The following is a 26,216-nucleotide window of genomic DNA, read 5'->3' as shown; positions in this document are numbered from 1 at the left end:
GTTTTCATTTATGAAGTTGCATTTTGTTGGGTATTGCGTTGTCAATCGTTTTCAATCGTTTTCAATATCATGTTTTATATTTTTTTAGATATACATAATATTACATACACAACACAACAGAACTTCAACAACATTCAAATAAATGATATTAAAAAAAATTAAATCGCCATGCTTTAACTTAAATGAATGAAATAGTATTATTAATTAATCCTTGTTATGCCTAATGTTTGCGGCTCTCACTCGAGAGGTTAGAGAAGGATTTGCATCCCATATTATACTACCATCCTTGCTGATATATGATGCAGGAACTTTTTGTTTATTTCCTGGTTGCGGATCCTGTTTTTTTGACTGTTCTTCATCCTCATTGTCACTAGATTTTGATGATTCGGTCTCATATTCTTCATAACTAATACTGTCGGCTTGTAAAGGAGTTGACATATCTTCATAAGAATTAATTGACTCAATAATGCTAGAGATTTCACTAGTTTCTGAGTCGACGTAGCCTTCGTTTGTTACACATTTACTAATTTGTTCAATAGCCTCCTTTGCAGATAATCGTTTTGACATTACCGCAACGTATTACATTTTTAAAAAAATCAAAGCAAAAAAATTGCATAAACATATAATTTAATCTCAAAAAAATTTTGCACGTCGTTTTTATAGCCAGTTGTGTTTGGAAATAAATTGACGTAAGTTTTATAGGCATGTTTAGTTAAATGTTTCACAAGCGATAACGAAATGAATGACATAAGCTTTCTATGAAATGCTTATTTTTGCATTTTATGTGTCTGTCAAATATGTTGTGCATTTAAGAAGGGTTAGATAGATTAAAGTTTTGTTGATGTTTTTTTTTAATTCAAAGATTTCGATTGTATGCGTGATGTCGAAGCCTATGCATGTAGTTTGATTATTATCCAAGCCGTTCATTACTCTAAACGTGTACTGTTTAAAATGAAATGCGTGCATTTGCGAATGGGGATAAACTACTTACGATATTTCATGCCGTTTGATGGGTTTCTCAAAATATACATTAATTATTAGTATAATTTTGATTTTATCATTTGGAGTATTATAACGACAGGTTACTCAGTTTATAATTCTTATCAGATATATTTCAACTTTTGATTTATTTTCATGGATTTATTAGAGATTGGTTGCGACTCAAATGAGAAGAGAAAATTTTACTATTTTATTTTTATATATTTAATGTTCTCTTTCGAAAGTGGGAAAATTATTTTTAAAGTTAATCTTATTACGAAGAAATGATTAAACAGCTAAGTATTTATCTGAATAGTTTCGATGCAGATTAACTAACGCCCTATCAATGAAATCGTCGTTAACTTATTTAAATTAACTTTGATGATATTGATATACTGGCAGGCCTATGCAAACCACTGTTCGCATAGGTATAAATTGTTGATTTTTGAATAAAAGACGAAAGACCTTGTGGTATTTTTTGAAGTCCTGCATGCACTTCAGTTAGAGCCGCCGTCATTTTCATAATTATGTTCTAAATAAAAAAGTTTTTGAACTTTGAGATAAGTGAAACTGCTTACAAGAAACTGCATCAGTCATGAAACAGCTATTCAAAATGTTACATACACGTTTAATAAGAACAAAACACAAGCAGTGAATAACGTGTATTCAATTACAACTTCTCAGGTTCATCCAAGAAGAAAACTACGTTGATTTTATGTACATTAACATTTTAAAGGCAGACATGTGAAAACGTGTAACAGGAATATTTCAAGCTGTTTAACCGAGACACGTAAAATTTCATCTGACTCATGGTGGAGTGTACAAAAGAAAATGGAAAAACTAATGCAATGATCTTGTAATCAAATCAAATGGTCCTGTGGAAAAACTCATTAACGTATAAAAACTGCTTTGAAATGTTCACATTAGCCTATTATTACATTTGAAAAGTTCATCTTTGTAAATTAACGCCTTGCTGAAACTGGTTGAATAGTTTTACCAGTAATAAAAAATTACGTTTTTTAAAAACATGTAAGTAAGGCGCTATAAAAATTATGAATAATTATTATGGTGACGTCAATCAATCATCAAAATTTAACAATAAAAACACAATTAATTTATACATTTAATACTAACAATAAATTAACGCAGTTAAACTTTAAATAAATGCAAAATAGGGTCTGAACTCTAACGTTCGTTCAGCGTTTAAATTACATATGCGCGTATACATTGTTTAAAATCCATACTGAAATGCTTGTATCATGTACAGTATAAATTTATGTATAAATAAATATAAAATACGTATTTAATTATAAAACTGCATAACATAAATACATCACTTGTCAAATGTCTGGACATCATCGAAATACAGCAAGTCATAATCTGGTGAAATTAAAAAAAAATATTTCATTGCCCTGTACTGCATAGGCTGTTGTGAACGTCGCTAATGCTATCATTTGTTTGTAATAAAAATATTCAAAATATTAAAATTGAACAAGTCGAAAAAATCTTGTCTTTAGTTTCTTATTTTTATATTTCGTTTTCAACGTATTTGTCACATATATTATTTATTATAATAATATTATAATTAATATATATGGTATTAAAACAAAACAAATCCTTCTATGTGCAAAATCCAATTGTCTTAATTTTAATAAAGTTATCAAAGTTCATTAGTTGAAAAATCAATTTGATCGGAGAACTAAAAGGCTTATAAGTGTTGTTTATCAAACATCAAACGCTTGGAAATATTTAGAAAATTTAAAATTCCGTAGAAATTACTTTAATTTAAGATATTTATCAGATTTTAGTTTTAATAACATCGCGCACAAATAAAATGGCCATGAAGGATCAAAAGCGTCAGATCATTAAGCTATCCATCATGATAGGACTTACATTCATATTTTTTTTGTGCGAGTTGGTCGTGGGACACATCACAAACTCACTGGCTCTCATTGGCGACTCCTACCACATGATATCCGACGTCTTGGCTCTTGTCATCGGCTTGGCCTGTTTAGCGGTAAGAACTTTCAATTGATCGATTTTTTTACAATGCCATAGTAAAATTTAAGCTTCTCGATAACATCTTTTAATAAATGGTTACTCTGAATATTGGATGATAGTTAAGAAACGTGAATGATGTAATATTTTTGTTTTGACTATTATTATTATTAGTTAAATTCTTTTAACTGTAATGAACATATCGTCATGACGGTTAACATCTTATAGTGATTAAATATTGGCATATATAAGTAACATCACTATGAAAAAAAATGAATCTTCAGACTTATGCAAAAGTTATTCGATTTTTTTTTATAAAGATATCAACTAGATCTTCTAAGCAAAATACATTTGGTTGGGCACGGGCGGAGATCCTTGGAGCACTCGTTAATTCTGTGTTCTTGGCTGCATTGTGCTTCACCATTTTCATAGAAGCCATCCAGCGGCTCATTACACCAAATAACTTGGAGAACCCCAAGTTGCTGTTGATTGTCGGATCAGTTGGTCTCCTCATCAACCTGTTGGGTCTCGCTATCTTCTACAATGAAACACACGGGCACTCTCATGGAGGGAATGCAAGGCAAGAAAGACCAATCAAAGAAAAAGAAAATTTCGTTGCTACTTCTAACAACAACTCAACCGAGACAACACGGGCTAACGAGACACACATCAAGCTACAAATGGAAACCTGTCCAAGCACAAGCGGGAACGTCACTGAGAACGTAAGAGAAAATGGTAAAATTGAAAGTTTCAACGTGTCGACTGCTGAAAATCGATCCGGTAACGCTTCAAGCAAAGGTATATTTCACGTTTTCTACGTTGTTAAAAGCTCTTTGAAAACGTCCATTGTAGAATATTAAATGTAAATAACTGTATTAAGAAAATCTGTAGACCTAATATTAACATCCTAGGCCCCAAATTATATCCAAATTTAATTTTACTCTAATTAAACTACACAGAACAAATGGTCTCGCCATCGAAGACGACTGAAAGAGTACACGACGACACTCAAGTGAAAATATCAGATTTGGACGATTTGAAAGGACAGAACATCAAAACAGGTAGCATTGAATTAGCGATCACAAACGTACATTGTGCAGTTTTGACAAATGTCCAACAGCTAGCCAGATGAACATCAAAGGAGTATTTCTACATATACTGGGAGACGCTCTGGGTTCACTGGTGGTCATTACAAGTGCTCTTGTGGTTATTTTTTGTGAAGGCGGGTGGGTGGCTTACGTGGACCCCGTGTTAAGGTAATTTAATACAACTCTTAATACATTTACAAAATTATTTCAATTCACAACAAATAAATGAACACCCCCTGAAACATTTCTTTTCAGCATCTTCATCGTCGTAATTATACTGTCGACGACATATTCATTACGTAAGTGAGATTACGTGCTTATTCAAACTTTATATTTAAATATGCTCACAACAAAACAATTTTTTTAAATTTAGTTAAGCAATCAGCACTGATTTTGATACAACACGTTCCAGACCACATACGAATTGCAGAGTTGTCACAAAAACTATGCTCAGAAGTTTGTTATTCCGCAATAATTATTCAAACAAATCTAAAAAATAATCGTAAAAACTATTCAAAAATTCAGATAGATGGCATCTTGGGAATTCATGAACTGCACATCTGGCAGCTGGTAGGCAACAGAATAATAGCCAGTGTACATGTAAAATGCAGGAATGCAGAAGAATACAAATCATTATCTGTTAAAATCAAAGACTTTTTTCACGATGAAGGAATTCATTCAACAACGATTCAACCAGAATTTGTTGAAGTATGTAACCAATTTAGCACGATATTTATAAGATTAACGATCAAAACGTAATTTATTCGTAGGAAGACGATGGAACATTACTAGAAAAATGTTCAATGGAGTGTGGTGTCGATAAATCCTGCCAAAATCTTAGATGTTGCAAAGAAAATAAAAAAGTTTAAAAGAAACAAAACCACACTCTTCAACACATTTTTTGAAATAATGTTTATTATGTTATCAACAATTTTAGTCTTAATGTTATTTTCACATTCGTAATGTTTGACTATTTTCAATTACAATTAAAATTTATCAAAAACTGTTTATTTTTTGGGCACCAAAGGGTCGTACTTGCTGGGTTGACCAATTCTGTGCTTGAACATGGAAGTGCTTATGTCATAGAATGAATATTTGTTATGTTGAAAATATTCAGGAGTGTTATAACGAGATGGATCTGTACCATCTGATGAAGAACCTTTAGGAAAATTTAAAATATAAAACATTATTATCTGAATAAACAAAATAATTAAATTTTCGTTGGTGGATAAAAATTACCTTTGGTAGGTTGGGCCGATGGTTTTGATGGAGGTGAAGTGCTGGAGCTAGTACCGGCCATTCTTGAAAAAATCAGCCTCAATGGTCTAACCTTGGGTAAAATATTTAATTTGATCTAAAAATTTATTGAACAATTTTAACAGAAACTATGTTTAGTTTAGAATAAATGATAAACTACAGCATTATTTTTAAATAAAACTTTTCATTTCATTACAAATTTATGAGCCAACCTTAGCATTATGATTATCAGCATCAGATTCACTGTCTAAATTTACTGGCTTTTTGAAAATTCAATCAACTCAGCTCATCTACATGTTATGTAGAATTTAATTTAACAATTACTAATTTAACTTGTCTGAAGTCAACAAATATCCGTTTAACTAACACATCCTGACCCTAACTAGCCAACCCAAAATTTATACTAAATATATCATTTCAAATTTAAAATTATTTTCTATTCCATAAAAATTATAATTTACAATACTTTTCATTTTTCTGAAATAGCTTTTAAAATAAAACTGAACATTAGTTAACGAACTTTGTTAGCTTTTCATAAGTCTAATCTAATTCTAATCTCTAACTAATCTAATATTAATATTCTAACTAAATCTAATGCTAATCTCTAATAATTTTTGTAAGTTTTTAATTTAAACTTAATTAAGGAAGGTCTTAAAAGTTCTTGACCTTCTAAGTTTTTCATTTTTTTAAATAGAAAGTAATATTGAAGTTTGTTTGTAATATCAAAATTTGGCAATTAATAAATATTAATAATTAATAATAATTAATTATATGCAAGAAATATGAAAAAAAAACCTTCCCCAATGCCATTTTAATTTTGCAGAGAGTACACAACACTGACTCAATAAACAGTAAGCAAAACCGCTGAGAAAAAATAATTGAAATCTACTTTTCATTTTTGCAATGGAAAGCCCATGCTATTTTAAGCTCTAAAGTATTCTTCCTATTATGAACTTCCCATATTCTTAGAATTAGAACAGGAAATTTTCTGTAAGTGAGAGCAGCGTGGACGTCACATATAATTGTTGCAAGGAACCTCAAGATAATTATCCACAACAACTAAAATAAAGTATAACAAAATGGCACATACGCTTTCAGGTCAAGTGGTAGGGTTCGATCTCTCTGTATTATATGCATGAAAAATTTGAACAATCAGAAAGAGAAAAATTAACGAAAACATTTAGGGTAAAGCGAAAAGCCATAAAATATGTTGGGAGTTAGTTGGTGAAAGAAGTTAAAAAACAAACTAATACAAAACCAGCTTAGAAAACAAAAGCATATACAACGAATTGAAAATTGAAAAACTAGTTGAGAAAAGTAAAAAAATTGAAAAAGAACAGGATTTTATTTACGTGCATGAATAAGGAAAAAGAGTAAGTAAAGAAATAAAATGTGATTTGTTTTTGAGTTTTTTTGTAAAAAAATTTGATCAAAACAATAAAAATTTTATCAAGAATCAGTTGAAACAGATTTTCTATTTGAATCAAAGCATTTGTTTGCCTTTACTTGGTTGCCCTTATTCTGTTTGCATGATTTAAAACATATGCACGTTGAACAATCTGTAACAAAAGCGGGGAAATATGGCATAAGCCAAATCTACAAATTAATTTTATATAATCTAGTCATTTCATCGTTCTTTTGAGACGATATTTTGTTGTTACTGGCGTTGAGAGGAACGTTTGTTGTATTATTTTTATTATCCTTCGAATATCCATTTTGCTTAGACCTGTCTTTTCTGGATGATTTGGAAAATGATCTCTTCTTAAAATATTGTATCAAGGGCTGACGTAGACCGAGACTGTCGATTTCGCTGTCGGTTAATTTGGAAAATTTTCTCCCATTGATACGTTGCTTCCTGCATTTTTCGATAACTACTTCGGCAACCACCAGACATTGCAAAAAAGTGCAGAACTTTTCAACACCGAAGTTGTATAAGTTGCCGTCGTTTGGTATTGTTAATTGATCTGAAAAAAGTTTGTTTATTATTCATTTTTCTACTTAATAAATTATTTAAAACTAAGAACAGGGTATTTTACTAAAAGCTGCAAAAACAACTGAAATGGTACGTTGTTGGGTCAAATGTTATTGTTTGAGGTTCATGAATCATGACCAATTTACCTGTCCATGAGTCCGAAGAATTTTCCGAATCTGATTCCGCGTTTGTTTCTTTTTCATTAAAATGTACTGAATGAAATAATTTCATAAAAAGATATTTATCTAAAAGGGAACAAATGCAAAACTTTTTACAGGACATATCACACCTTACTTAATCGCATTTGAACATTTGTGCCCCAAAGTCCCAACGTGCATTCATACCACATGATGTAACCATACAACATACCAATATGCATGTAGGTGCGATTACTGCATCATACGCGTATGATAAACGTTGATGCTCTTACATTCAAAGTTAACATATTTTAAAAACATCTTGAGCTATAATAACCTTGTTTTGTTTTTGCCGTTGTTGGGCTTGCTTGGAAATTCAAATCTGAATTTTTTAAATTTTGATTAAATAAGTAATTAGATTGACTTAATTGATTCAAAAATGTGTATGACCAAATAAAACCAAATAAAATAACAATGTTATCGAAATTATAAAACTTAAACTTTAGCTTCAACAACTTTCGATGACAATATAAACTTAAAAAACAAGAATTCAACCTTGGTAAGGCTGTTGAGAAGTGTTTTCTAAGTTTGATTGCTGTAGTTTTGCATTGACTTGGGAGGTGCCGTTCATACAATCACTCGCTCTACCATCCATGTTGATGTTTTTGCTGATGACATTGCTGCTGACGTTGCTGCTGTTATTGTTATTGTAATTGATGTTACTGTTGTTGATGCCAGTGTTTATGATGTTGTTGTAGTTGATGTTGTACTCCGAGTCTCCATCAGTGACGACATGGTGCGTGATGTTGAAATGTCTCGAGGCTCTGTTGGAAGGAGCACTGTGGACAGCTATCGGAGATGTGGATTCGTTGTTAGCTGCGAACGTATCGATAACCGTTATGTGTTTTACTTTAGGTTCGTTCTGTTTCAGATACATGTTGTTAAATTTGTTGGTCATGTTGTTGTAGTTGTGGTAACTGTACAAATTGCTGTTGTCTACTATAGAATTAAGCGATTGAAACAGGTTGGGCTGTTGCACATAAAAATGCGGACTGAATTGATGTTGGTATGATTGATGAGGTTGTTGTTGTTTCTGGTAACGAGCTGAAAATAACTGTTCGTCATTAAGAGCGTTGATAGAGTTTGCGATGAGATGATGATTGTGTGGGTTAAATGGTGAGTTTGAGTTGATCACATTCCCATATGGTGTACTACTGTTTACGAAGTTATTGTAAGGCATAGATGAATTATTACGATGGTAGTTTGCTGGTAAAATTAAATTGCCGTTGTTAGTATTGCTAGCGTGTTGGTAGCTCTGTTGGAGCTGTTGTGTTTGTTGATGATGAGAAGTGAAATCATTCAGAGAGATGACCTGTCCATTCTGTAAAGTGGTGAACTGCTGGATTGATTGATTGATTCGTAATTGATTGCTGTTGGGTAGGGTGTGGATGTTTTGATTGCTGTTGTTTTGGATGTTGTTGTTTTGTTGGTTGTTGCTGTTGTTGGATTGGTTGTTGGTTAATGGAATGTTTTTGTTGGATTGGTTGTTGTTCAATGAAATGCTGTTGTTAGATTGGTTGTTGCTGATTCGGTTGTTGCTTTTTATAACGGTGTCAATTTGAATATTGTTGAGTGCGAGGTTTTCTTGAAGGTTATTGTTGTTCTGAATGTTGCTCTTTTGAACGTTATTTTCTTGAATGCTGATTCTCTGAATGCCGTTATTTTGGATGCCATTTTGCTTATTGATGTATTCTTCAATGTTTAACTCATTTTTAATGCAATTAATTTCAGTTTTATAGTTATTGGTGTAATTATTAATTGCATCAACGCTCGATCTCAGGTCTAAACTACTTGATGGGACATTATGACTGCTTCCTTGATGGGTTGCGTGTGAGTTGATTGACAAATTACTTTGCAGTGCATTGCTATCAACGAGATCACGATCATCGTCAGAATCAACAATTAAGACTGCGGCTGAAGATTCTTGCGCGTTCTGCGGCGATTGTTGCTTATCTTTAAAATCTGTTGATGCTTTCATGAATTGTTGTCTATATGTTGGCTGTTTTAGTTGGATGGATGATTGCTGTTTGATTGTCTGCAAGTTTCTGTGTTTTTGCTTTGTGAGCGTATGTTTGCTTCTGTGTTCAAAAGAAGGACTCGTTGTTATGCGGGGGGTTGGAGGGGTGACGGTGATGTCTGGAGCCTGAACTTTGTAAACTTTTGACGGGCCTTTAGCTTTAATTTGATAACAAAGTTTTGTTGTTCAATGATTGTCAAAATATCTAAAATTGTAAAAATTAATGTTCTAAGTTTACACTCACAGATCAATTTATTGTTGCAAAATATTGCATCTGATATTTTTAAATCATGTAAAAAACTCACGTAGATAATTTATTTTCATAATATTATCGCCTTGCACTGTATGTAGGTCTGTCAAATTTTATTTTTAATCTATGATTTTAGCATTTAAAATCTCTGTTCTTTACGTTCGGATCATACTCAAATTCCTTGCTATGATAAATTTGCTTTTGTTAATTATAATATTTTCCGAGCACCTTCTTTTACAGCGTCTCAATCAATCACTGCATAGTTTGAAAGAAGTTTTGAGTTATGCGTTAAGCTGTGTTCATTTGGATGTTATGTAATCAGACGGTAAATTATTAGTATCGTTATTAATATTATTGTATGATCCATCATATTGATGATTAACGATGTTATAACTGAATGATTTAACTACATTTGATGTTTACAAATCTGACTAACAAGCCGACACCAGGTATACAACATTTCCTTTCTTCTTACGATCCGTACTCGATGGATAGCGGGATATGGAGCGGACGTCGTTCTGACTGACTGCACTGATCATCTGCTTCATCGACATTGAGGATCTCTGTGAGCGACTGTCGGCTGCTTCATTTTACAATATTTTGGTTTCAAATCATTCAGTGTAAAACTTCAATATAACTACTGCTTGCAAAAGTATTCAGTTTTGTTTTTTTTTCATATTCAAAAAAATAATTTCTAATTTCAAGCACGCGATTGAGTCTGCTATAATTCCTTAGATGATGACAGATCGAAGGAAATAACAATAAATACATACAAAAGTTGAATGACCTGTAAACGAGCGAGACCTTGGAAGCTTTTGGGATGGCGTGAAGTGCTTCTTCCACGATCCACTTAACGCCCCCCACCGCGATGATTTCGAACTACTGCTGGCTGCATAAGATGATTCGCATTTGTTCATACGTAGTAGCATATACACATAATTAATTTCTTGAACTTATTTTTGATAAAATAACTTTGGTAATATTTTGTATAGTAATATAATATAATCTTTGCAATACGAGATTATTTCAATTCATTCTTCATTTTCAATGATCAGAAGAAATCATAGTTTGAAAATTCTATAACAAAATGAAAAAATCTGTCAAGTGCTTAAAAAAACTGCTGATGATATTTTTGACACACTCTAATCTCACAAATCTATAATTATGTTTCTGTAGACTATTTACTATAGACAAGATAAAATTACTTCCACATGCAGTTTACGTTAATCCTTCAGGATTATAAAAATAATTATACTGTGAAATAAAATGTATGTGACATGCTGTGAATTCAAGCGGTGTCTCACTAGTTCTGAAAAATTATTTGCTTTTCGTTTTACTTTTGGCTAATATGTGGTTATTCATTTTGGAGATTAGGACACGTTAACCATGGTTACAAACAATTCAATACACCAACAATACAAACCACCAGTAATACAATTCACCGACGATACAAACCACCAACAATACAATCCACCCACGATACAAACCACCAACAATACGATCTACCAACACTACAAAACTACCAACAATCGGCAATGGAGAGTGCTCTGCGAGCCACACTATAGTCTTGTCTGCTTGAGGTGGAAACCCGTCTGATAATAATGGCGGCAAAATTTAAAGATTTTCAACAGAGTCGGTTAACTTGTATTATACTCTACTATTAACGATAATTTGTATAATACTCTGCTAGTAACTACAAATTTTCTTAAATTTTGGCATCTGTCATTGAGTATCGTGGCCATATATTGTCTAATCTAAGTTTAACAGCTTTGAGATGGATTATAAGTACACCGGCCAAACATATCAGTGGCGGATAGTTGAATGAATATAAATATAAAGCAAACACCGAAGGGTGACTAAATAATTCATTATATTAGAGCAAAACAAGTAAACCATGCACTAACGATGATTTGTTGATGGCTTGAGAAACTTTCAGGAAGGAATCTATATTTAATTTTCTTTGAAGAAGGTCTCGGAAGGTTGTTGAGTCAATGTGCTCCACACATCTATCTAGTGTCGATATCAGCGGCTGAGATGTTTTGCTCAGGAATGGGCTACTCTTTTTCGAAAGTTGTTTATGAAACCTGATATTAAAAAAAATTATTTTCATAAAATGATCTGTATCGTTAATTTTCAATAGACTTAAAAATAAATCGCTTACTTGAACTATCAAAACATTTTTTCAGTTAAATGTTAAAAATTGAACAAATCAAAAAATTTACTTTAAATAAATTTTCATTCTTGTGGGTACATGGAAAGCAGGAGCTTCAGGATTGAGTTCACTAACGTACAGCGAAGGTTCGGCCAACACTTGGACCATTTCAATTTCGCTTTTCAGAGGCAAATCTTCGTGCAATGTTTGATGATCTTTACTTCCTTTCACAACTTCCACAAACACCGAATGCCTTTGAATGAGGTTTGACAATTCGCCTATGGTCCACAATCTTTTTGACGGATTTGTCGTTTCTATTACCTAGAATAGTATAGTTTGACAAATTTGAATAATTGTTTAAAAAAATGGAAAAAGTAAACAAAATTTTAAAAAAAATTTAACCTCCTCAAAAGTTATGTTCAAATCCAGAGGAACAGCTATCTCCATAGCCTTCCCACTTTCAAAATCCATCTTCTCCAGTCTCACCCTGCCTAATTTTTGGTAGAACATCAGAACCGAATCATCATCACCGTCATCGGACTGGTGACTTGTGTCATCTAACACAATTTCTCCAACTTGAGGTGCTTTAAACTGTTCATTGGAGGCAACTTTCTCACAAATGACACGAACGATATCGCCTATTTTTATTTGTCCCCCAGTGAATTTCTTATCAATATCGACAACTCTAACTTTATCAATAGGTTTATTTGCTTTGGATACGTTAGAAGTTTGTTTGTTAGAATAATCTTGGCACCCTTCAACCATACTAGAATGGGATATTAATTCTTCTAAGCTGTTGCATGCTCTCAATTTCACTTTAAAAGTTCCTTGGTAGTTTAATGGAATGGTGAAATATTTGTCGTTGCTCGTCCTAGCCAGCACTTTGAGGTGTCTCGTCCACCCATGCATCACTAGAAGGCTGCCAGTTTGAACTCTGAAAAAGTTTAGTTTTGTCAGTAGCGTGACAGTTATGTTAAATTATAAACATTGATAAGTTTTAAAAATGACTTACTTGTGATATGAAAGTGGGTTGTAGAGAAAGCGTCCATCATTTTGAGAGATATCCTCAAGATCAATCACCTTCGATAAAATTGGAAATAAGTTACGATTTGTTGAAGCAAAATTTTTCAGAAGATGTGGTTCTTCATCGTTAATTATGTTGTTGTTGATGTTGTTGTTGCTGCTACTGCTGATGTTGTTGCTATTAGAAGTCGAGGCCATAACTGTAAACTGGATGATCCTTACTTTGTTTCGAGTCGTTCAGTAAGGTAAGAAAATTGAATTATTATCCGAGTAAGCAACATTTTTTATTACAGATTTAGAACATTTTTAATGTCACAAATGATCAGAAAATTCACTAAAACTTCATTTCGCTGCAGTTAAAAATATATATACAATATTACACAAAGCCTGAACTATATTATAACATGTGCTTAGCTACTGAATGGTGAATGTTTGATTGTATAAATAAATGAAGTTTATTTCATTGCACGCACGCTATCAATTGGCAACTTGTTTCGGCTTAGTAACAAATCTGCAGTAACACTCCGCAGATTAAAAATTTCAATGATGTCAGCGACTGTCATGTCAGTGACAATGTCAGTGATGATGTGATTGTTTACGATATGACGAGGAAGATGAAATGACAATGAGAAACGATGAAGATAAAAAGATGACAACAACGATAACGAAGCCACCGATGATTTAAGTAGAAGGAGAGGAATTTATGTTGTAGTTAGTTGTAATATCAAACAGCTTGTGATTGGGCAAACGCTTATGAACATTACATACTGTCATTGGAACAACACATGATGCTTCCCACTTTGCTTTGAATATTATGCAGGCAGAGTGTGTGAAGCAAAAATGAAGAGCGTTCATAACATTTCAAAATTTCTAGAAAATTAGAAAATTTCTTTCCTGTTGTCGAGCTTAATTTCTTTCATTCTTTTTTTAAAATCAATTTTAAGCAATATTAAGTAAACAGCAACACCGCGTTATGCATGCTTAGTAGGTTAATTGTTATATAATTAAAAAAATGTCACTCCATTTAATGAATTATAAAAATATAATTAAAATAATATGTTAGCTACTCAAATATTTGCTGTAAGAACACGGCAGCTGAAGATTTGATCAGCCTAATTTAAACAACTATAGTAAACACGGTCAAACCATATGTTCCCATAACAAATTCTTTTAGTTGTTTTATCAAATTTTTCGTTTATGGCATAACACCTACTTATTGGCAGAATGCTTGAAAAGCATGATTGAACATTTTATCATTATACGACAACAACTAATCTGCAAGCAAAATAATGTAACACATACACTCACATACACACATAACACACAGAGAACAATGTAACACATACACTCATGTTCTTGAATGTACGGTACAACCTGCTGGCAATACGGTTTATACTATGCGTTAAAGTGTCAGGTACATACATATATATTTTTCACATAAACGATTTGGTTTGTAAAATGTAATGTATAATGATGACATGAATTCAACGCTTAAATATATGATACAATAAGTTCATAAAACCAGCTTTTAAAAATACAACGTTAACAAAGCTTGCATGCGCAGTGCCGGATCTAGACAACTTTTGGGGGGGGAGCCAAGATTTACAATTTTGAAGAGTTTTCAACAAAAAGTTGATGACCGGAGGAAGTTTTCAAAAAAACGGTTATCACTAGGCAGGGGAAAAAATTTTCAAGACAAACTTGATGACCGAAAAGGGGAGTTTTTCAAGAAAAATTTTTCAATGTTTACCGAGGGTGGTCAGTATTTTGACAGGGTGCTCAACTTCTCTGGTAAAGTGGACAAAATTTTACTTACCATCTTTGTTGGGCCTATGCTGTCTTTCAAAAATTCTACTCTTCCGTTAAAACAAGGACTTTAACAAACTTTTAACACAAATAACTCTTCCAACTGCGGGCCGGCTCCCCACCCCCTAGATCCGCCACTGTGCATGCGACACGATATAGGAGTACATTGCTACTTGTCATCCTTGCTTGAGTATTATTATCAATTTGCAATTAATTCAAGAAAAATAATTCTATCGTTCTATCGTCAATTAATCCCCTGCTGGTCACGCTCATCTCAAGTTTGAACAGCCATTCACTAAACTTATTCGTCGTCAGGTGTTAATAAATTGGTGGCAATGTTGATATATATTTTTCAATGTTCTATCAATTATAAAAAAATTTTGAAGTTGAAAGTTAAAAAAAGTTGAGAACGACAAAGATATTGAATAAACACTATGGATAAAATAAAAAACTAAACTTAGATATACTATATTGTTAAATTTTGCTTCAAAAATTTTTTGAAAATTAAAAATTTTTTTTATAATTTTGTCAAGTTGGTTTATTTTTGCAACTTTAGTCGTAAAAAGTTATGAAAGACATCTAGCGGCCAAAGACTCGCAAGAATTCAAGCTTGCAAAAATTACACATTTAGATATTCACATTGAAGGAGAAATGTTTCTATATTTGGATAAATATTAAATATGCAGGCACGGATCGCTGTGATCGAACGAATAATTGACTTTCCGAGCAATTATAGCGTTAATTGTCAGCTTGTAAACAGCAACAATTCCACCATAGGGTTGCCAACTGTACGTTGAGTTAATATTTCACAGATATTAACTCAACATGAGACCGTGCAGTTCTTAGTTTGTTTGCCAAGCAAGTCTGCACTCACAACTTATCCAGAGCACGTAACACAACATAACAGCTAAACAATGGTCATATATGCAATTTATTCATTTCAGTCTTTCATTGTTTGTAATAATTCAATACGACAAACACATCTGAAATCGAAAACAAATTAAATTTTAGATTCTTCGTCATTTCAGAGATTCATGCTGCTATTGAGTTTTTCTTACCGAAAGTAAAAATGAATACGAAAATTAAATTAACAATCTAATGCATCTTTTTTTTTCTTTTCACAGTACCAAACAACAACAGCTTAAAACGTTTTATTCGGTATAAACGTCAGTTTAACGACATTCGATGTACATACATACTTTACAAAATAGAATTCATTTTCGCGTCCATATCGTAATAAATGTCATATGCAAAATGAAATATAAATAACAAATAAATTTATAAGTGCACACAATCTGTACAGAATCGATTTCATGATTTCAATTGATCAATTCTTAACAGTAGCATTAGTGATAACTCCAAATTCATCAGACGTCCATGTTTATTGCTATAAAAAATTTTAACGAAACCACCAAAAAAACGCATCTTTTTAACACCAACTGCTTAAAAGTTCAATTACTTATAAGATATTTGCCTCTAAAACTAAAAAACCACCATTAAATACCACCATTAACATTTAATTTGATTTGAAACTCAATGTATTGAAAAGAATTGAGCTTAATTGGTTGGCAAACAAACGAAACATTAACATAAAAGTGACTGAAAGCCTCTTAACAAGTAGAATATATATATGGTTTAATTAAACTATAATCCATAAAAATATATGTAGTTGTGTGAATTATATTATAATTCACATATGTGAGTTAAATTTATATATGTGAATTGTACTACAATTTATATATGAGAATTGTATTACAATTCATATATATGAATTGTATTACAATTCACATATGTGAATTGGATTATGATAAATATCATACAGATGAGGAGACATGTTTACATTGAAAGAGAGTACCACATTAAGATAAGTTATCAACCAACTGAGAACAGGTAAAAAGATGAAGAAGTGATGAAAGAGTGAGAATAAGATGAAATAATAATTAGATTAATTTCTGTTAATTAACACAAAAAAAACATTCAATCATGAGATAAAAAATAATATTTCGATCAAAAAATTAAATATTAATTAACAAATCGATAAAAAACAAAAAATTAACATTTTACAATAAACAGTAATTTATGTTAAAACTGAAAATGGCAATTTTATAAGATAACTTATGGTAGCTCTTGTTTTAAAACGATTGAATTATCCATTCAATACACGCACACCACACGATAAGAAATTATATCAAAAAATATTAGTTGTATATCATTGATTAGATTTGATTAACATCAATTCAAACATGTAACAGAAAAGAACATAGTAACTACCAAATACATATAATTTACAATTTAATGTCGAAAGGATACCATATTTTATACGACATTGTATGAATTCTACCGAATTGTTGGCAAACAAACGAAACGTTAAGTTAAAAGTAACTGAAATCCTCTTGACAGAAACTCTAAATTGGTTAATAACAGTTTGGTAGAATTCATACAATATTGTATAAATTATATATGTGACCAAACAATTAAATGTTCGCTGCTAACAAACTCTTACTAGATGTCCATGATGTACAATCAAAAAAATATCAATTCAACTAACTACCGACAAATTGTTTCGCATGCCTTGGAAAATAAAAATTAAAAAATTGTCAATGCCAGAGTAGCCAACATTTGGCTGGGTTGACTTAAAATTATCAAAATGATAAATCATAATAAATTACATTAATTGAGTATATGTAATTTTTGTTATATTACCTAATTACAATAAGTTTATAAAATTGTTATGGGTAATTTTTCAATAAAAAAAAACTTTAAAAGAAATGACTTTACTGCTAGTCAGAACGTCTGTTAACATTATATTGATGAACTATAGGAATACATACATTCTATCATATGCCAGAGAGTTATTTACAAATTGCAGATGATGTTGATAAACAAATTTCGTAATTTTCATCACCAACATCAACATTATCATCGTCATCATTGACATCGTCATCATTATCATCACCACCACCATCATCAACATCATCCCCAGACATACTCCATCATTACCGTTTACCCTTACAAAAATAATAATAATTAAATAAAAAAAAAAACTGAACTTTTTAAAAATTTTATGAAAATAAATTCATTTTAAAAATTCTTCACAAAAAATAAGAATGATTTTACGTGAGTATAAAACTAAATTGTAATACTACAATAATAAAGTAACACATCTCAATCTCAACTAGTGTTAAGTAATCAAGTTCCCAAACTACACTCACAACTCATGTCACTACGATATCATCACAATCTACATTATCACAGCAATCAAACTCACAAACTCTACTCTATCACGACATCATACCACATTTACTACAATCTCTGTTACATTATGATATCATTCCATATTTACAATCTCTGTTACATCATCATATCATTCCACATTTACAATCTCTGTTACATCCTGATATCACTCCCCATTCACAATATCAGTTAAAGGTTAAAAAGGTTACCTACCCTCTCTTTTGCGCTAGCTTCAGAGGTTTCAACGACAAACACACACAGCGTATATGAATAGGCGCGAAAACCACATCATACATATTGCATATGATAGGCGGGGATCTCTTTGTATTCGAACCCAGTCACTGCAGCAGCAAGACCAGGCGCCTTTAACCATTGAGCTATCACGCCAGTTATATCGTGATATCACACTACACTCACAATTTCTGTTAAAATTCATTCACACGCTCCAAATCCCAATCTCACTCAAGACACGCATCCCAACTCCTAATTCAGAGTTTCTGCTGCCTCTTTTTCTTGGCCTCAATAGCATCCAGAATCGGCTGTCTTTTGGCCTGGTACCTCTTCTGCAGTTCCTCTATCTCCTGCTCCATCTCGGGATCCAATGATAAGTAGCGTGACTGCAGCTCCTCGTATGTTAGGTTATACAGCTGTTTGTGTTTTGTTGTCATGATGGTCTTGGAGTGAAGTGTGCGTGTCTGTGTGTATGCGTAAGGTTATAGAAATTAGAATTAAACAGATCTGTTTTGTATCCATATCATAGAAAAATTAATTATATAAGATTAGAAGTAAGCAATAAACAAATTCATAAAAATAACAATTTTTATACCACATTTTAGAATTGAAGCTGAAATAAGTAAAAAATGTCATCTTCTTCAGTGACAATATCATCATACTAACTTCAAAATGTCAAAGTGTCATTGAATGAGTCGACTATAAAAACATTAAAGGACAACACTCACGAATTCAAAATCGCCGTCAAGGAAAGATTTGTTATACTGGCCAGCCTTTTCGAAGTTATTTTGTGGTAGGAAAGGTGATGATTCAAAATTTTGTTGGGTTGTAATTTGAGGTCGATGCTGTTGTTGTTGCGGCTGCTGTTGCGGTTGTGGTTGCGGTGGTGGCGGCAAATCAAAATGATTCAAAAAGGCAGGTTTGTTTTGTTGTTGCGACGATAACGAAGATGATGAGGATGATGACTGAGCTGTTGCATATAAAGATTTCGATGTTATCGTTTGGCTCTCTGGGTAATTTAATGTTTGGCACGAGGAGTGAATGCAGTTTCAAAATAAATGTTATAGTCAAGAAGCAGAGAAATAACACGGAAACATAGGTACTTTTCATTGTATCATCATCAGCAGCATCCTCCTCCTCCTCTCCATCCTCCTCGTCAGAGTCATTGATAACCATGGTTCCCATTCCGGAGACGAGTGTGTTGTTGTTGTTGCTGTTGCATGTGCTGTTGTTGATGACCATTGTTCCTGAAGAGCTGTTGCTGCCTTTGCTCACCAGGGTGTCTGCAGAGGTTTACGTACACGAACAGGCATGAATGCATGTGTATATGAACATGCCAATCAACAGGCCAACCAGGCAGCCAACCAACCAGCCAGATAACCAGCCAGCCAGCCAGCCAACCAACTAATTAGCCAGCCAGCCAGCCAGCCAGCCAGCCAACCAATCTACCTACCTGATCCTCGAACAAGCGTTCCAGAATCAGATTCGTTTTTGTTGTTTTTATTTGATTTCTTTTTTGACTCCTGATAAGAAAAAAAAATTTATTCAACAATATCACCACAACCAAAAATAAACTTAGACTTCACTTCGCAAGAAAGTATTCCTTTTGAATACTTGAACTTGAAAAAACTTGAGATTATAACAGAAGAAACAAATAACTTTTTCAACTTTTCATTCCACATTTATTGTAAATAAAAGCCACAGAGAAAATAGAAAATGAGAACTACAATATGAGCTAAATATCAATGATCTTCTATAAACTATTTCAACCAGCAAGTACCAAACAATGTTACCTTATTAGAATCCAGATAACTGTCCCTGGAACCACCAGACAAGTTTTCCTCCTGGATCTCCTTGGCCTCTCGAATCATATCCATCAAGATCGAACTGGACTTGGCTTTCGAGATGATGAAGGGATGCTGTTGGAGATCAACAGTTACATAATCACATCCATTTATCATGCGAGACTTTTCTATAAGAATCATTATCAACATCATCCAACCCCCCATCACTACCATTATCATCTTCATCATCACTGCGACATAACAAACTCACCTGCAATAACTCCTTAGCAGTAACTCGATGTTCGGGGTTCTTGACAAGACACTTGGACACAAAATCTACAAAGTCCTCACTCCATCGACTGACGTCACGAAAGGTCGGAGGCGGTCGTGTGGGAATCATGAAGATGGCCTGCCAATCATGGAGTAGTTCAATTTCATTTCTACATTCACTTGAAGAAAGCGGGCAGCCGTCAATCAGATTTTTAATACAAATTAAGAGATTAATATTTATGAACTAATTTGACTAATAGATAGATTGATTGATAGATAGATAGATTGATTGATAGATTGATTGATTAATTAATTAATAATTGATAAACTTTTCATTACCATCATCATTTTTGCTATGATCAAAAAAAATTAATCACCTATTACTTATTTATGATTAAACTATATTCTGAAGAGAATTTAAATTCCAATAAAATCATGAATCTAGGAGCCAAACAGCTCCTACAAGGGACACGACAGGTAAGAATGTAGCGTACGTACTCTCATTGGATGGATGTCGCCATAAGGAGGCTTGCCCTCTGCCATCTCAAGAGCTGTTATTCCTGGTCAGTGAGATATGGTGTGGTTATTTCCATTAGATCGTCGTCATCGTCACCAACATCATCATCTCCAATGTCAACATCATGAATAACATAACAGTGTCGTAACGAAATGTTTCAATAAAAACTCGTTCAACTCAATGCAAATCAATGAATAATAAATTTTTCTCATGCATGAATATTTGAGTAGCAAATTTTAAAACGATGAACATGGCGACAATCAAAACCAGAATGTTTGTCCAAACTTAAATTAAGTTTTTTTAATTTAATACAAATAAAAATTAACTATCAATTTAATTTTGATACAAGGGTGTTTTCTGATAGATAATTAAACCCACTATCATATTCTGTTAACAAATATCTCAGACAACAGTTCAACTTTTTTTTGGCAATTTTTCAATAAAAATCGTTTTTTCTTCTCGGACTCAAAAATTACTCTTATTATTATTACTATTAATATTATTATTACTATTTAAATTTACACAAGAACAGGTTCATTTTAAATATTTTTCTATTAAAAATTCTTGATAAATATTATCAGAAAGACAATTCAAATAGAAAGGAATAAAATTAAAAAAAATGTACATAAATTAATTTTAAAGAAAAAAATTGTAATAATCTTAAAAAAATTTAGAAAAACGAACCAAGACTCCAGATGTCAGCGGCGCAGTCGTAGCCAATTTCTTGAATGACTTCTGGAGCCATCCAGTACGGAGTTCCTATCACTGTGTTCCTCTTTGCCATGGTGTCCTGGAGTTTTTGTTGTTCAGTGACGCATTTACTTGTTTATTCATTAATTAATTAATCCATCTATTCATTGATTCATTTTTTATGGCATTTATTCATTCACACATTCTGTCAGTCAGTCACTCATTTCAACATTCATTTATTCATTCCTGTTAATTCACATACCTCCACGCATTCAGTCATCTACGCAATCATTCATTCATTCAATCATTCATTCATTTATTTATACAAAGCCACTTAAACATTTGAATAATTAATTGTTCTTATACTGTAATGAATGAAGCAGCTATAAGAAAAAAGAAAAATTAACAACAGCTATATATGTGATGCCTTGCTATCTACAAATGTGATCTTTCATTCATTCACTTTGTGATATGTTATGTTGCTGAAATAAGATAACAAACACTATATTGAAAATTGAAGAGGAAATAATTATGAAAATAATATTAAAATATAATAACATAATTAAGATAACAAACACTGAAGTGAGACAGAAGATAAAATAATTACAAAGATAATAATAAAACATAACAGCAGAAACTACATTGAAACTACTGAAGATAAAATAATTATGAAAATTATTATAATAATAATAAAATATAATTAAAAAATATAATAACATAATACTATATGATAATAATACTGACCGTCAACTGACCAGCCACCCCAAAATCTGCCAATTTCGCATGCCCTTCGTTGTTCAACAGTATGTTGCCAGCTTTTATATCTCTGCAGTGTTCATTGCTCATCATTGTATATATTTATACATTTATTCATATATTTATTACAATTATTAAGTATTATTTTGAAAGAATATAAATGGTTAAAACAATGCTCAACTTAGTGTATATCATATACATATTAAAATTAATTTACTTAAAAAGAAAGGAAATTTATTTAAATGTATATAAAGAAAGAAATATATGCATACACCCACACGCACGCACGTACACATACACATAGGTACATACTATATACAAATAATCCCATATAAATATACATAATGTTATGGAAAATACATAATTATTGTTTATAAACTGAGACACAGATAAATTTAATGAGCATGGTAAATTGCATTTAATTTAATTTAACGGTGTCTATATCTGAGTTAGTCTGGTGTGATCATATAGAATGATAAATTGTTTGAGTACATCAACGAAATGCGTTATATGTTGTATCAATATATATGAAGGTATATTTTATACAATATTCATCAACTGTATTGTTGGCATTAACCAATTAATGTTTGTCTTTTTCAATTTTTCTTACTAGAAATTTCTGGAAATTTGTTAATAAATTGAACAATTTTCAGAATATTCTAATGAGAAAAGTTTAAATTGGTTAAAGCCAACAATCTGGTAAAATGTTTGTTTGTATGAAGACGTGTGAATTTCATATTTTGATCCAACCTGTGTATTTTCTTGCGATAGTGTAAGTACTCCAGGCCCTTTAGTGTGTACAGCAGAACTGTTGCTATTGGCTCCTCTGTTAACTGATTCATTAGAAAAAATTCATTGAGTTTGAAATATTCATTCATTTATTCATTCATTCATTCATTCATTCATTTATTCATTCATTCATTCACTCATTCATTCTAGTTTGATAAATTTATCTTAATATAGAACTAAAATTAAATAATATATGGAAAATAAAAGAAATGGTGAATGGCAAAGAGATGCATGTAGTCAACAACTAACGGTCTTCCTCCTGATTCTCATGATGTCGGATACAGATCCTCCACCACAATACTCCATCACAATCTGTAATTATTGCGTCACATTTTCATAATCAATGTAAACAACACTAAAGACGCACCCTATTACAACCTATAAATATTCATTGTATACACTCTACTTCTATCTTTCTCTCGCTCTCTCTCTCTCTCTCACACACACACACACACACACACACACAAGCAAAGATATATATGAAATACAAGCAAATAATGATAATGTGAGTGCACTCCTGTGACACTATTATGATATGTCGCACCTCTCTAAGGAAGGTGTACAAACCATGATAATAAAATACTTTACTTTAACAAGGCATGCAGTCAAACAAAACAGCGGACAGCAAAATGATTTTGTTGTAGTATGCAAGATTCAAAGCTAATATAGGAGATTCAACACTAATAATCATCATTAATTAACTAACCATTAATTAATTAATTTATCACTAATTAATCATTAAATTTACTAAGGGCGAGCAACCTAGCCAATCAACCAACCAGCAAATCAGAATTTTTGAAGTAGCTCCCATAGTATTTTACAATGTAAGGACTGTCACACTGCTGCATGATAGATATCTCTTTAATGATCTCCTGTAAATCGGTATCCACGGGGACCTGCTTGATGGCAAGAACCTGGCCCGTCTCTTTGTGCACTGCCTTGAACACACTACCATACGATCTGGTGCCGACGATGTTGGAGTTCAATAAAGTAGTGGTGGTGTTGTTTTGGTGTCTATTGTTGGCGGTGGTGAAATTGTTTGACTGTTTGTTTTTGTTATAAGATTTTTTGGGCGTTTGTTGCTAATGGTGCTGTCGATTAGGTATTAATGGTTTTGTTGCAATCAAAATTGTTTTCTATTTGAGATAACCATAAACATAATGTAGTATAGGGCATGTGTTAAAAAAGGAGATAAATCATGAATACAATTAGAATTATAGACTAGAAAGACTTGCTTCTTACCAGGATGCATAGGTAAAATTTTTTTTAGTTATAAATTTCCAAAATAAAAAAAATTACTGAAAATTAATAAATGATAATTAAGAAAAATTTAAAAAAAATAGTTGACAAACTAACCCCCTCCCTATTTTGCCAATTATTGTAAACACTTCTTCGGGACCTCTGGCCAGTTCAGAATCATTTAATTTTCTCATCTCTTTGGGTATTTATTGATACTGAAATATATAAAAACACAACATGTAACTGAAAATATAAAAGAGGGCATGATTATTTATAACATAAAAGTGTAAAAAAACAAAAATCTTTAATTTTATTTATATTTTAATTTTATTAATAATTTAAAAATTTTATTGAATCAATAAATCAAAAGCAGAAGCTAAAGAAGCTTTAGCTAGATTCAGGTAGCTATGGTGTCTTGGTGAAAAATGTTTAATTTTAATATTTTAAAACTTTCAAAAGTTAGGCCAATGTCAACAGTTAATCAGTTAATGATTATTTGCTTTGTTGGTAGTTAGTTTAAAATTAAACTTTGAAGAAACTTGTTATAGAGTGTATGTAGAATAGAGTAGGAAGTAGGTAAGAGGCATGCAACTTTTTTCAATGGTGGGCCACTTCTACAGGGCTAGTCATTGTCAACAACAAATATTTCCGATAGATCTATACAACAGAGTGAAAAAATTCTAGCTTTTTTTCAAATGAACACACTTGCTCAAACATTTTATGGATTAAATAATTGATCTTTGCCTTGGAGTCTGGAATTCAAATCTGAGATATGCCTTGTTATACATCAGTCAGTTATGCAAAATCATTCAGCCAATCATGATCATTGTTCAAATATGTAACATCTTGATGTTTATTTTCCATAAAGGTCTGAATTTCTTGCTTCAAGTTTTAAAATCATTTAAATGTGGCAGCTGCACACCCCTGCTGTATGTAGGTAGACTATTTAACCTACACTTACCTACAGATTTTTTAATTTCAATAAAAACAAGAATGAAATAAAATAAACATAAATACATTTTAATTAATATAAAATGAATAATAAAAATTTAATTTTAATATTAAATTAATTGAGAAGTTTATTAACGTAAGATACCAACACAGAAAGAAACTGGGGTTAATCGTAAAAAATTTGATATTTGATGATTTGATCCTGAGAAGAACAGACCGGCTATTTTGAAAAAAATCCACTTCCAATCACTGACTTATTTTAAGATTTCGATGTTGCCTGATTTAATTTTATTTTCAGACGTCCATGAAAAATTTAATAAACTAATAACAAAAAATTAAACTTTCACGAGCCGATGCGGATGAAAATGTAAACACTTTTGTGGTGCGATAATAAACCAACTCAACTTAACAAAGCAAACTACCTGCAACATTTCAAAAGGTTCTTAAATATTCCCGAACGATTTACAATGCAAACTAGAAATATGTGGATTACATGGCAAATTGAGCTTAAGATAAGACGACCTCAATTTGGATTATGAAAATGTTTTTAGTTTTAAATGGTTTTTAATCCATTTTAAGGTATGTTTAACAGCAGTGATGAACTAAATCATGAGTCTATGAGAAACAAGGAACGCTCTTTGGCGTTATTTTTCCTTTAACTATGATTTAACTCTTACCAACCACCTTAACTCAGCAGACATCATTGCAAATATTCAGCAGCAATTTGATAATGAATATAAAGAATATAAAACTTATTAAACATTTCAAAACATTTTGCATTTGTTATTATTTAATTTGTTCTGTGAGAAATGTATAGGCAAGTGCACACGGTATTTCATACTGGTATTGCCTTATTGTTTTTTCTTTATTTTGCGGTTCGGTGAAACGCAGAGTTGCTTACATTACATGTTACTGTTATTCTATACTTTAAAATAAACTTTTGTGCCACAAAGGCTGTTCTATCCACACCAAACGACAGAAAGAGTTAAAAAGTAGAGTATAATGACGCAAACGATT

The 26,216-nt window shown here is 31.9% G+C and overlaps 5 protein-coding genes across 5 annotated transcripts; 1 reads left to right on the top strand and 4 right to left on the bottom strand.

Moving 5' to 3' along the window:
- Positions 1 to 204: 204 nt before the first annotated feature.
- On the bottom strand, positions 205 to 567 carry HELRODRAFT_160634 (hypothetical protein; the record flags this gene model as incomplete). Its single annotated transcript, XM_009017582.1, has 1 exon — positions 205 to 567. One exon carries the CDS (start codon positions 565 to 567, stop codon positions 205 to 207), a length of 363 nt encoding a protein of 120 aa, XP_009015830.1.
- A 2,245-nt stretch (positions 568 to 2,812) lies between these two features.
- Positions 2,813 to 4,823, top strand: HELRODRAFT_155708 (hypothetical protein; the record flags this gene model as incomplete). Its single annotated transcript, XM_009017581.1, has 7 exons — positions 2,813 to 2,995; positions 3,297 to 3,590; positions 3,651 to 3,774; positions 4,097 to 4,232; positions 4,320 to 4,363; positions 4,438 to 4,520; positions 4,590 to 4,823. The coding sequence occupies 7 exons, from the start codon at positions 2,813 to 2,815 to the stop codon at positions 4,821 to 4,823; spliced, it is 1,098 nt and encodes a 365-aa protein (XP_009015829.1).
- Positions 4,824 to 6,917: 2,094 nt separating this feature from the next.
- HELRODRAFT_160632 (hypothetical protein) lies at positions 6,918 to 7,672 on the bottom strand (the record flags this gene model as incomplete). Its single annotated transcript, XM_009017580.1, has 3 exons — positions 6,918 to 7,285; positions 7,440 to 7,505; positions 7,588 to 7,672. The coding sequence occupies 3 exons, from the start codon at positions 7,670 to 7,672 to the stop codon at positions 6,918 to 6,920; spliced, it is 519 nt and encodes a 172-aa protein (XP_009015828.1).
- A 308-nt stretch (positions 7,673 to 7,980) lies between these two features.
- On the bottom strand, positions 7,981 to 13,130 carry HELRODRAFT_160631 (hypothetical protein; the record flags this gene model as incomplete). The annotated part of the gene is made up of 8 exons (XM_009017579.1): positions 7,981 to 9,665; positions 10,194 to 10,337; positions 10,545 to 10,646; positions 11,285 to 11,349; positions 11,662 to 11,841; positions 11,980 to 12,230; positions 12,312 to 12,843; positions 12,922 to 13,130. The coding sequence occupies 8 exons, from the start codon at positions 13,128 to 13,130 to the stop codon at positions 7,981 to 7,983; spliced, it is 3,168 nt and encodes a 1,055-aa protein (XP_009015827.1).
- Positions 13,131 to 19,963: 6,833 nt separating this feature from the next.
- Positions 19,964 to 24,445, bottom strand: HELRODRAFT_64347 (hypothetical protein; the record flags this gene model as incomplete). Its single annotated transcript, XM_009017578.1, has 9 exons — positions 19,964 to 20,122; positions 20,259 to 20,396; positions 20,756 to 20,817; positions 21,459 to 21,564; positions 22,209 to 22,290; positions 22,971 to 23,053; positions 23,259 to 23,321; positions 23,789 to 23,969; positions 24,366 to 24,445. Coding segments are annotated over 9 exons (954 nt in total), but the record flags the coding sequence as incomplete, so codon positions are not given.
- Positions 24,446 to 26,216: the final 1,771 nt, after the last annotated feature.

Source organism: Helobdella robusta, assembly GCF_000326865.2.
Source record: "Helobdella robusta unplaced genomic scaffold HELROscaffold_2, whole genome shotgun sequence".
NCBI classification, from domain to species: domain Eukaryota; kingdom Metazoa; phylum Annelida; class Clitellata; order Rhynchobdellida; family Glossiphoniidae; genus Helobdella; species Helobdella robusta.
Note: the sequence above shows the minus strand (reverse complement) of the source record. Positions and strands in the feature narration are given on the sequence as shown.